Here is a 12,644-nt window from a genome sequence, read left to right as displayed (position 1 = left end):
TATGCTAATTAGGGTAACATATTTAAAATTATTTGTTGAGGCATATTGGAAACTGTTGATGTCTGAAATGGGAAGGTTACATTTAACCCTATAGTCACAATCCTCACATGTGGCAATACAGCTGTAGATATATGTAATTGTTAATACTTACTAATGAAAAAGGAATTAATAATAATTAAATATACTTATTTAATATAATTAATAAGATTAAACATATCTGTAAATCAGTTTTGACTAGATGAAATATAAAATACACATGGTTATGTCAAAATTGTTTTACAGGCATCTTAAATTAACATTAATGGGAGTGCTATTAGTAGTTTTACTGAACATTTCCTCCACCATGTTGACGGGGAATTAGGGACACTCCTCAGGTCCCTACAGAGCTCAGCCTGGCCCCGCAGCCTCTGTGTGCCTGGGGTCGGAGCTCCACGTTGCGGCTCTAACTTGATTAAATCCGCAGATGATTCACTCTGTGACTGCGGCCATGTGCTAATCAGCTGATACGCCACAGCCGCCTCTATTTAACTCCTGCTCGGTTCAAACCACATGTTCAACCTGCCCTAGTCTGCTGCAGCTCCCACCATCACACACACACATACATGCACACCGATTCATACACACAGCATGCCTCCGTTTGAAAAAGCCCAGCTGCAGAACAAACCGTTCAAACAGAGGAAGAGCTTCGGTAAATATCTCCAACAACAACAGTGCAAGAAAAACTTTCTAAACTTTATCTGACGTTTCTTTTCTCTGTGTAGCTACGAGGAAACAAGAAGTGGCGGGGATCAGGTCCAAGTTTCCAAACAAAATCCCGGTAAGTCAGCGGTAGAAAAGCCTCATAATTAACCGGTAAAGTTGTTGTGTTTTCCTTTCCCTGTTCTCACCTGTTTTTATGGCTTCTCGCAGGTCATCATTGAACGGTACGAGAGGGAGAAATATCTTCCTCCGCTGGATAAAACCAAGTTTCTGGTGCCGCATGAACTCACCATGACTCAGTTTGTCACCATCATCAGGTAAAGTTTCCAAAAGATGGCAGATCATTCATGTGTTCTCTGAAGCAGCTCTAAGAAGTGACAGAAAACGGCCTGTTTGGAGTTGGGGACATCAGATATTGATACGACACAGGGCTGCAACTAAGATTATTTGTATTGATTAATGTGCTGCAGATTTTTTTTTTTCTGTTTTTTTTTTTTTTTTTTTTTTTTTTTTTTTTTTTTTTGTCTTGAAGGTATGTCTGAAAAATGTCTGAAGGCTTCCTAAAAGTGAATTTTATCAATTTTTTTTTTCAGCTAGTCCAGATATTCAGTTTATTTAGAAAAATTTAAAATCTTTAGAATAGCTCACAGTTTAGAAGCAGGAACCATTGACATTTCTTATATGAATCGATAAACATAAGCAGAAAATAAACTGCTCCTGAACTCGTTTGTTTCAGCTCTAGAACAATAACTCTTAAGCTGCTTACAGTACGAGCAAAAGTCTTTGTTTTTCTGGTTTTATCTTCTCCTTTTTCTAAACTCGGGAGGATTTTACAGACAAACTATATTGTGCAAAAATACTAAAAGATCAGTTTTACAGACAAACTATATTGTGCAAAAATACTAAAAGATCAGTTTTATCAGTGAAGGAGTTCTGAGGAATGTTTATATGGATAAACTCCAAATGTCACTCTTAATTGTCCATTTTGAGTTCAGTTTTGTTGTTTCCTTCAACATTTCTGAGATGCTTCTTGTTGGTCATGATTACGCAGCAGAAACTGAGTCTGTTCCTCTTTCAGTCACAACAAACTGTCCTGAAATCAAGGCACTGAGGCCAGATTACTCAAGTTTTAGTATTTCAGTAAGTGTTTTAAAGACTTTCCTGGACTGCAGTGCTTTTTTTTGCTAAAGAATCAGTTTGTCTTTCCTTCTGCTTCACATGATGATTTGTTCTGCAGAACAGATGATAACCTGATGCAGTCGTCTAAGATTTTCTCCTTATTATCTGTGTTAAAAGAGGTCCGGTCACATTTTATGTAGAAACCTTTTGAAGTATATGAACCTTATTTATGCAGCCTTTAATAGATAGTGGGTTTAAATTGTTGATACTTTAAATTCACTTAGTCATTATTCTAATCTTTACATGCAGATGTTTTTATTTGTAAAGGTTGTGATCAGTTTTTGGGACTTTGCCTAGAGATGACGGAGGGAAATGAAATTTAGTTTGTGGCTTTCAAAGAACTAAAAAAAAAAAATGTAATCCAGCACCTTAAATCCCTTTTTTTTTTTTTGCAATTTATGATTACAAACTCTCCCTTGAGTGTTATTCATTTGACCAAAAAGACAAAAGCATTGACAGTACAAATTAGTGGACAGAGCTTTTAGGTCTGCAGTAAAGCCAATGCTGAAGTGTCTGCAACATGCATTTTTTTCTTTTTTTAAATGGACAGCAAGAGGCAGATCTATTGGCTGCAACAACAAAAAAATACCTCATTAAACCGTTTTCCTCATGAGTTTAAATTCAGATCCAACTGTCAGTAGGAGTAGGAAGTGCTGCTCAAATGTCAATCAAGATTCAGTGCATTGTCTGTTTCTTCCTGCAAATGTTTCCAGAAACTGATTTTAATTACTTTCCCTGTAGCATGAGTGTTTTGTAAGCAGACAGGCCGCAATTTCACACTTTCTTTGAGCTCCACGCACTCATAGAAAAATGGTAATTTTTGTCTACAAAAAACAAGTTTGAGTCTTCAACATGGTTGTTACGAACCAAAGGTACACCAATGGGTACCAATGTGAACTGATCATTTAAAGACCAACAGACTGTACTTGTAAGTAGAGGAGGACCAGTATGAACAGGAGGGACAGTTTACAGTGACTGTTAACCCTTTAACCTAAATATACTTTAACCATCGATTGTAAGGTTTCAGTTTGGATGACTAGAATTATCTGGATAAATGAACTTGGACAAATGTACAGAGTCAGTCTTTCATTGGTCTTTTGGGTTTAAATGTTTGTTTCTTTGCTTCTCTCCAGATTTCTGTGAGGTTCCTCATTTTCATTTGTCTTGGTCATGATTATGCAGCAGAAAGTAAACTAGTTGCAGTTTCTCATGGTTCAGGAGAGAAGGTAATGTCACCATCAGAATGAGTCAGATTGCTGCTCTAGAGTCAATTATAGCCTACGTGATGTAATATGGTTATACTGCAGTTACATAAGTGACAGACGTGCTGGAGAAATCTGTTTTACAGAGCATGACATGCAAACAAGCTCACAAGACTGTGCCAAATCACTCCTACACACCAATGGTACACTGTACTCTATGTACTGTACTTTTAATTGAGCTGTAAAGGCCCATGTTTTTCATGTTCATCTGCTCAAGGTGGAGCTTTTTTTTTTTTTTTTTTTTTTTTCCCACAAATCTCAAAATGTACATGAAGGATTTATGGCATCATAACCGGTTTGGACTTTAGAGCCAGTTAGGGTCCAGTATGAAAAGTGTGTCGTGGAAACTTTAAACCCCCAGGATACAAAACACTGAGAACTTGAGGACTGGACACCTCCTGTGAAATGAGAAATATTTGCATCTGTTTTCATTGGGACTTTTAATACAAAACATATCTATCTTAAAGATCCAGTGTGTCACATTTAGGGGTCTCTTACTGTTCATTAGTGTATAATTACTTAAAAGATAACATAAGAATTATGATTTTGTTGCCTTTACAAATGAGCCTTTTATCTCTAGATGATGTGCGTCCTCTTCCACTGAGTCCGTCATGTTGAGCCCAAGGCAGATGGACTAAACACTGACTCTAGATAGACTTTGTTTTTCATGGCCATTGTAGTTTCTTCTTCATGCTTGGAAGGAGATGGTGAGGCAAGGTTGTATTTAGCAACTAAACCTTTAGATCCTACACATTAGACAACCTCAAAAGTAAAAGCGTAGGTTAAATACCTCTGACACTGTCGACAAAATCTGAATCATAAGCTTCATTAAAAAAGTAGAATAGAAAAGAGTGAGGAGGGAAAAAAAAAGTGTATCTAGAAAGTGGTCGGTGTATCTTAAATGATGCACGGCACTAACAACAGAAAAGAGAGCAGGTTCTAAGCATGGAAGTGCATTATTCATGGTGATAAATCTCAACCCAGCCTTGTTTCTCTATGCAATGCATTGTGACAGTTTGCATCGAAATGGCACTTTTAGTCAGCGTACTGACATTTTTGCATAGGATTTTTTTCACTCACACTCATCCGATGTGAACACACATACTTAAAATTCCTAAAATTATGAATGGAATCTGGACTCAGCTGAAGTCTGCAGCTGCAGTAGTTTGTAGATACTCAGCAGAAAACAATAGTGGATCCACTTTAGTGCTGAACCAGCAGCTATGTGAAGAAGCTAACAGACAGCAGGATGCCTCTTATTAATGACCCCTCTTTGTCTTGTGTATCTCAGGAACAGGATGGCTCTGCTGCCCACTCAGGCCTTCTACCTGCTCATTAACAACAGCGGGCTGGCCAGCATGTCTCTCACCATGGCTCAAGTGTACAAAGACCACCAGGACGAGGATGGTTTCCTCTACATGACCTATGCTTCGCAGGAGATGTTCGGACACTGACACAAACCTACTTTCTACTTTAGATTTTATTCATTGTTAAAGGCTGCTAGCCTCCATCTGCTGTAAATAGAAAAATAACTTGTGTTTGTATATATTGTAACATTTGTTGTACGTGTTTGTGAGATGGATTTTAACTAAAGAATGTGGATCCAATAAATCTTAAGTCAAATTATGAGTAATGATTGGGTGCAGTGTGGTAGTTGGTTAGTTGAAAGTTAAGTTGAAACTGAGTGACACCTTTTAGCACTCAGGATTATATTTTTCTAATAGTTCAATATTAAAGCAGTTTGGTTTGTTAATGACCCATTGTTTACATAAAGTTGTGAACTTAAAAACATGCATTTTTATAGGTGTATTTAATTTATACAAAGTTGTTAGCTTCTGTGTGCCTTTTTAAAAACTTTAGGTTGGCGTCAGTGGGGTAATTAAACACCTTTTACTCAACTACAAATTCACCATGACTTAACAATTTTGTGATTTGCAGAGTTTCCTGATGGACAGTAAAGTAAACCACTACAAGCTGCTGGGAGGGAAGTTGGTGTCGCTGCCAGAACCGGAGCTATGTAAGTGGGCTCGGTGGCCTCAAAGTAGAAAAGGCTAAAGGGGACGTATACTCTGTCGATTGACAAGAGTAACTTGACTCACTAGTTTCTTGAAAGTAATCTAATCAACAACATGCTCATGTACACCTGTCCATATCTACCACAGTGGTATTTCACAGATCTCAGTTATGACCTAAACTGTTCATCGAACTTTAAATGTTGCAGAAGAAACATGTTTTTTTTTTTTTTTTTCATGATTAGGAATTAAATTGTATCAATCATTTTTGGATGATTGTTAATAAAGACTCAAACTTAACAGGACTGAGTCTGTCTGGGTGGGATTGAAGATTAATCTGCCTGTCTTGGATTAAGAACTCCTGTCAAGAGAGGAGCATCACTTTACTCCAACAGATTTTATTCTCAAATATACAGGTTCAGTTCAGTTGTCAGTCTTTTGTCCTCTCGCCTGTCAGGACACTAGATGGCAGCAAAGATCCACCAAACTGAATACTGTCTCCTTTAGTTTTTCCATCTGAGAGAGTTTCTTAATTATTATCCACATAGTTGAGATGAAATAATGTAACCTGTCTGCTGCTCAGTAACTAACTCTACTCTGCTTTCAAACATACAGTAAATCAGATCAAACATGTCCAAAAGAGGTCTCTGTCTTTGTCATTAAACGGTTTCATGTTTAGTGGAAAAAATCCTGCAGTGATGAAGTCGTTACTTTCTTCTTTACAAGATTTCATTATAAACGTCATTAGAGGAGTTGTGGATCTCACTTGTTCCTCAGAGTTGCAAAGAAGTTTGGATGATAGTTTACAGTCCATTAACTGTAATGGAATTAACAAAACTGATTACGTCCACTGAATCTCCACCAGCTGCCTCACTGAGGAGGAAACAGAGCTGAGACTCATCAGTTTCCCATCATGCAGCTTTTTACACTTTCATACATTGAAATCTAATTTGTAAGTAACTACGATTATAAATAACTAAATCTTAATTTAGATCTAAATCTTTATTTATCCATTAAATCTAGAGCTTTAATAAGGTTTCTGTGTTCCCGCCATCCAATCATTGAAAAATGTAATTCTTACAGAAATCTCCAAAAGTGTTTGATTGATCTTCCTCCAGTTTTTCCTCACTCAAACTGAGGGTCTAAAGACAGAGGGTGTCACTCCCTGTACTGATTGTAAAGCCCTCCAAGGCAAATGTATTTTGGACTTCGGGTTATACAAATAAAAAATTGATTTGATTTGATACCAAATCAGAGCATGAAGTTTTCTATGGTGTTCCTCAAGATTGGTGTCTTAATATGGCAATTTGGAGGGATTATTGACAATTTTAATCAGTTTTCAAGCTGTAAAAAATGGTTACATTTTGCATCAAATTTGTGTAACAAATTGTATCAACCCCAAAACAGCTGCACCAACATAAGAGACATAATAGAGCATGAGAATGACCTTCATATACTGATATCATAATGTTCTGAGAACTTTACACTTTAAATTTTAAACACAATGTTTATTTCACATTTATGACTTGGAAAAACTTGACGCACAAGATGCGATGCATCTCAAAATAATCTTCAGGTTTAACTTATTCACAAATTTGTGATCTAATTACTTGTGCTTTGTTTCTGTATCGATCTCTGGCTCGATGTGTTCTTTAAAAAGCCACCAGTGCCCACGGAAATTGATTTGTTTTGTGTTGCTTTTGTCAGTTGGATTAAAACAGGTTAAATAAAGGTTAAACACATACAGTAGAGTGGATGAATTGATGGATTAAGGTGAAAGTGGAAACTGTGTTCTGAGAAACTTTGTTTAATGGAATCAGAGGTTTTTCTTAATGTCCTGCAGCAATCAGCCGGTGACCGCAAGCCTCTGGAAAGCCAATCGCTGCAGTTAATGAAGCCTGTTGTTGTGCAGCTGTAATGGTCCCGACTTCACACAGACTCATTATGCCTGTCTCGATCTACTCTCATTTGGTCTCGTTTGGGAAATGGGTTTTGTCTTACTCATCAATTAACAGCATTGGAGTTTGGAGGGGAGGAAATCAGGGAGTATAAACTTGTACATTAAAGATTTTTATTCTTTCCCTTTAGTTTCTTAAAGTCAGCAAAGGCTACAGACCATGAATCAGTTTCTTTCTAAACAGTCATGTCAGCCATTTAATGCTGATCATAATGATTTAAGAAAATATTGAAAGGATATTATTATTATGGAAAATGTGCTGAAATATGATGTCCCATATCAGGACATCATTAGTCTATCTTAGCATAAAGACTGGAAGCAGAGGGAAACAGTTAGCCTGACTTTGTCCAAAGATCAAAAATTTACCTGAAATGTAAAAGTTACTAACCCACGTTATGTTGGGTGTTATCTCGTTTCACTCACCTGTGAGTACATTACTCAGAATATAAAGAAAGTTCTAGGGGTCTTTTAAGAGGTTTAAGGGAGTGTTTAGGAGGTTCAATTAGTCATTGAGGAGGTTCTTGGGATTTTTTGTTGTAACTGGTAAGATTCAAGAGCTCTTTTAAGAGTTTCTAGTAGGGTTTTGATGGCCAATGAGGAGGTTCTAGGTTCCACATCAATGAGACGGTTCTAACTGTCAGTGAGGTGGTTTCTTTAGTAAGTCTAATGGTCATTTAGCAGGTTAGGGGTTATTAAAGAGATTCTCTTTAACAGTAAGGATATTCTAGTCGTCAACGAGAAAATCCTATTTGTGGTTCCATTGGCCACTGAGGAAGTCTAGTGGGTCTTCAGAGAGTTCTAGTGGGCCTTCACAAGGCTCTTTTAGGCCTTTAGGATACCCTTCAGGGTATTTTATGGATCCTGTAGGTAGCTGAACGCCTTGTAAGACACTTATAGAACACTATTTTCCACCATCATCACCAAAACACCAAATAAGAGAATATCTTTTGGAAGAACGCTGTTCTTCTCTCCAGTAGGGTTAAGCACACTTGAAGAACCTCTAACAAGAAGCACTGAAACTGTTCTGGAGACTCGTGGTCAAACAACACCTTACTAACACACATTATATTGTATTTTCCTTTAATTATGTATTTGAATCTTCTCAAAGTATTGTTGTGAAGTTGTCAGGTTTGGTACTGTCATACATGTCCAGAGACCAAAACTTAACCTCACCGACCATATGTGATATTCTGCGGCATAAGGACATTGCACAGACAAACAGGGTGGATGGATACACTGATGTTTGTCACCAAAAGAAACGTCTTTCCTGTTCTGTTCAGTTTTACTGGATAAGCTTTAAAACATTTATTCACATTGCAGTCACGTCATCAGCAGCCGATGGAGCTGTGAACAAAGTGTGTGAGGAGCATCTTAATACTGCAGCTGTGTCCACACACACACACACACACACACACACACACACACACACACTAACTTTGCTTTTAGATATCCACCTCAGTGTCTTAATTCAATTGAGTCTCAAAGGATACTTATAATACACATGCTGTAATACATGTTCTATTGCACTGGTTACTACTAAAATGATGCACCACGATTATTTGGGGCAACTCAACAATCAACGTTCCATTGCCATGGTTAATATGTGCATCATTGTAGTAAGTAAGATGGATACTGAAAAATCATATCAATAAATTACGTCTCTATTGGATTACTGTGTTGCAAAATGGCTGCAGTTAATGAAAGAAAGTGATACTGTAAGGCAGAAAAGCTGCAGTTTTTCCTTTAGTGATAATAATTCTGTGACATTTTATGACCCAAAGTCATAAAAAATCAAGTCAACACAGTTTACATGACCAAATATATATTTAACCATAATTTATATAGATTTACTACATTACTGTACAGCCTGTTTACATTATACAGTGTTGCCTATAAAGTTGCATAATTTTGTCTTTAGACACATTCCTCTTTTTGTTCCTATTTATACACATCAGGTTAATTGTGGTTTGATTTTCACTGTGATATGTTTGGAAGAGATTGATCAATAAAGTTTTGAGAAAATCTTGCCCAGAGTCGGCTGGGATAGAAAGATAATGTATGTATGTACTATTACTGTACACCTTACAAACAGTGTTATATACAGTATTATATGCAGTATTGTGTTGAAGCACAATGAACAAAAAACAAACTGGTTTGCGTCTGCAGATTTTTTAAAAATGGTGGCTAAAATAAAATGCTGCAAGTACCCGAAATGACAGTAAAATTCATGTTAGAGTGAACTCCAGTTAGCATCATTACAGCCTCCAGAGCTCTGTATTCAGTTTAGTTGCAGGAGGAAAAGTGACTCCGTCCTTATTGATATTCACCCAACATTTAAGCCACACTTGATGAGCCATTTACGGACATAAAATGTCCCATTTAACCTGCGGCTCATTAAAAGTTCATGTGTTCCCTTTGCAGGCCTGCAGGAATGAGGTTTAAATATTCATGACCTCACCGACAGACACGCTCACCTGCACCAAACCAGACTCTGTCCTTGTTCGGCTTCAGTTTTCTCCTCGTCTGCCTTGTTTTTCATTTCAATCTCAGCCTCCTCCTCTGTCTGTCTGTCTGGGTCACAGCAGAGGTTAGAAAGTTGTGTTTGGAACCAGAGAGATTCAAACTGTTGGCCGAGAAAGAAAGCTTAGTTATTTTTTTCTTTGCCCCAGTACTGTTTCTCTTTGGTTCATTTGAAGTGGACACTCAGAAATCAGAAATCAGGCTGTGATAAAGAAAACAACAGCAAACATAAGGGTCTGTGTTGGTGATGTATGAAGATGAAGTAGTTTGAGTAACAGATCTGAAGAGTTAACAAACGCCAAAACACTGAACAGAAGTTTGAAGTTCACTCTAAAAGACTCTTTATGGAGGTCTTTCTTTTCATGTTTCTCATCTTTATTGTGCACATCAATAAAATATTTCTTCACTCAGAGAATGAAGTCTCTCCAGATTAAAACACTATGAGACAGACTCGGATAAAATGACACATCATTTGTTCTCTGGATGACACGCTGAAGTTCATATCAGCAAGACAGCATTGTCTGAGCCTTCAAAAACTGTTACAAGTCACTAAAAAATAAATCAGTTTTATGATGCGACAACACTGGTGAAGGTTTCTTTAGTTTAGGCACAGTTTGAGGTACTTGTACTGTACTTTTCATGCCACTTTCTACTGCTCCACCTCCACACCTCAGGGGGAAATATTGTACTTTTTACTTCACTACATTTATCTGACAGCTTTTGTGTCAAATGCACAAGGTCATCTGAAACTGACAGAAAACAAATTGACTTTTACAGTGTGCTATTGGTACTTTTACTGAAGTAAAGGATCTGAGATTCCCTGTGGAGATCAATAAAGTGTTATTTATATAATATATCATAATTCATTTGTTGATTTTATTTTGTATTATTAATGTGAATCTGCAAAGCAAATTAGGTCACTAAATAGATAAATTTTTGTACATGTACTCGATTACTTTTCAACACTGGTGACAGCTGGCTGGTAGACTTCCTGTGGCTTGTGTCAGAGCTCAAACCTCAATCTGCCTTTTGCTGAGCCGACAGACTGCTGACACACACACACACACACACACACACACACACACACACACGCAGCACAATATGATGTCACAGTAATTCTCACTTTCCATTTATTGAATTAAGTGTTTCATTTGATATGTCTGTTCATTTTAACACCAGAGAACAGCTCATAGTTTGTCAGGAATAAAATGTAAAGTTGTAAAATGTGATATAACCTCTTCCTGCTGGAGGCTCAGCTGCAGCTCCTCGCTGCCTCTGCAGGGGGCACTGTGGCTCCAGGCAGGACCCAGCATCTGTGAGAAACATCTCTGACTATAGAAGAGTTTCTCTGGAAGAAAAACAGTGTTTACACTTAGAGGAAGTGACCTCTAAAACTCAATCAACAGAAAGTCTTCTCATTTTCACAAATTTAGCATTATGACGTCTCAGGTGTTTAACTCTGACTTTAAAATTTAACATTAAATTCAAAACAGAGATCTCAGCTGTGTGCAGGTTAAGACTGTGTGGTGGACAAAATCAATCTAGCACATTATAAGTGTAAAAAAACAACAACTTTTGTTTATTGCACAGTTTAATGACTGTAGACATTAACACAGTCTGTGTTTAGATGTTTGGTTCTTTAAAAGTTTTGATTTCACTGTGCAGTTCTATCTGCCTCTTCTCAAATTCAATATAAAAGTGACAATTCCAGTGTACGTCTTCAGAGAGCATGCATCTTCTTCTCTGTTAATTCCAATGTGTTGTTGATCATCTCTTTACGGCTCAGAGGAAAAGAAATAGAATCTACATTAATCTTAATTTGCATCTCTGCAAGTGAAGTTTCTCGTTCCTGATGAAGTCACTACTTGCAGGGATAATTGGTGAACTGCTGCAGATTGTGAGCTAACTGTCACAAAAGCTTTCAGAGCTTCTATCTGTTTTCTTTGTACTTTACTTTCTGCATTCCTCCCTGGTATTTTGTTCACCCTTTATGTTCAATGAAAAGTTACAGAAGTAGGAAACAGAAGCCAACAGCAAAAGCTTGTTCGTTAATGGGACTAATGGGAAGTTATATTTGACTCCTGTCTCATAACTGTCTATAAACCATGTCTTTGTCCGATAAAAGAGTTAAGTAAAAGCAAAACATGACAAATAAGCTGCGATAGTTTCTTTCATTTTGTCATTCCCTGGAGGGTCAACCCTGTCACTGGACAAATACAAAATTAAGACCTCAATAGTAAAGTTATTCATGAACCATGAATGTACCACACTACTTTTCATGGCTGAAAAATCATAGTCTGTAGTTCTTGGGTAAGTTAATTGCTGTACCTACTTCTCGATGAACAACAGTGTATCCATCTACCCATCACATCTGACTATAGTGCAGGTTGTCAGATTCGTCAATGAATGCAGGTTCTGTTTTTTTGTTGCGATGGTACAATACTTGTCAATCTCACTGTGATGTCAAACAGGACATCAAAAATAAATAGTTTCAGCAATGAATTACTGCTAAAACCACAGACTGTGTTTGCGTATTAATAAATATGAGCGTAGTCTCTGTGAGGTCACCCACAGGTTTCTGAAGAGCCGTTGTGAACTTCTGAGTGTGGTGGCTATGGTTGTTTCCATTTTTTCTGACTTCAGCTCCTAAAATGCTTCTTTCCTCCTGCTGGGATTAAACTCTCAATGACTGAGATTATTTAGCATGCAGAAAGACAATAACAACCTACAGTAAGTTCTGTATTCATTCAGCTTTTTAAATGTAACTTAATCTTGCTTTATCCTCTCATGAGGGCGTGTGGGGAAACGCTCAGATGATGAAAGGCTTTGTCCTCTCTCTCTCTCTCTCTCTCTCTCTCTCTCTCTCTCTCTTTTTCTGTTTCCTGTTTACATGGCTGAGAGCTGACCAGCGCCCAGCGAGAGAGAAACTGCGATGATGCAATCTAACCTCCATGACTCTCCCTCTCTCTTGCTGTAATGCTCACTCATTCGCTGTCTCTGTTTTTTCACACACCT

General features: G+C 37.5%; 2 protein-coding genes across 3 annotated transcripts in view; one reads left to right on the top strand and one right to left on the bottom strand.

Moving 5' to 3' along the window:
• Nucleotides 1-999, bottom strand: part of strn (striatin, calmodulin binding protein) — a 69,437-nt gene extending 68,438 nt beyond the window's left edge. For both annotated transcript variants that reach the window (XM_027283705.1, XM_027283706.1), the window contains exon 1: nucleotides 888-999. The gene's annotated coding sequence lies outside the window, so the exon portion shown is untranslated. The remainder of the gene's footprint in view (nucleotides 1-887) is intronic.
• map1lc3c (microtubule-associated protein 1 light chain 3 gamma) lies at nucleotides 499-4,773 on the top strand. The gene is made up of 4 exons (XM_010741367.3): nucleotides 499-688; nucleotides 762-817; nucleotides 910-1,016; nucleotides 4,432-4,773. The coding sequence occupies exons 1-4, from the start codon at nucleotides 628-630 to the stop codon at nucleotides 4,592-4,594; spliced, it is 387 nt and encodes a 128-aa protein (XP_010739669.1). The 5' UTR covers nucleotides 499-627; the 3' UTR covers nucleotides 4,595-4,773.
• Nucleotides 4,774-12,644: the final 7,871 nt, after the last annotated feature.

This window comes from Larimichthys crocea, chromosome X (assembly GCF_000972845.2).
Source record: "Larimichthys crocea isolate SSNF chromosome X, L_crocea_2.0, whole genome shotgun sequence".
Taxonomy (NCBI): domain Eukaryota; kingdom Metazoa; phylum Chordata; class Actinopteri; family Sciaenidae; genus Larimichthys; species Larimichthys crocea.
This window is presented reverse-complemented; position numbering and strand designations above follow the sequence as displayed.

Bases quoted from the DNA above. Each gene is read 5' to 3' on its own strand.
- map1lc3c (XM_010741367.3), top strand. From the start codon at position 628: ATGCCTCCGTTTGAAAAAGCCCAGCTGCAGAACAAACCGTTCAAACAG. The intron at 689-761 runs GTAAATATCTCC...TTCTCTGTGTAG, and splicing joins CAAACAGAGGAAGAGCTTCG to CTACGAGGAAACAAGAAGTG. The intron at 818-909 runs GTAAGTCAGCGG...GGCTTCTCGCAG, and splicing joins AGTTTCCAAACAAAATCCCG to GTCATCATTGAACGGTACGA.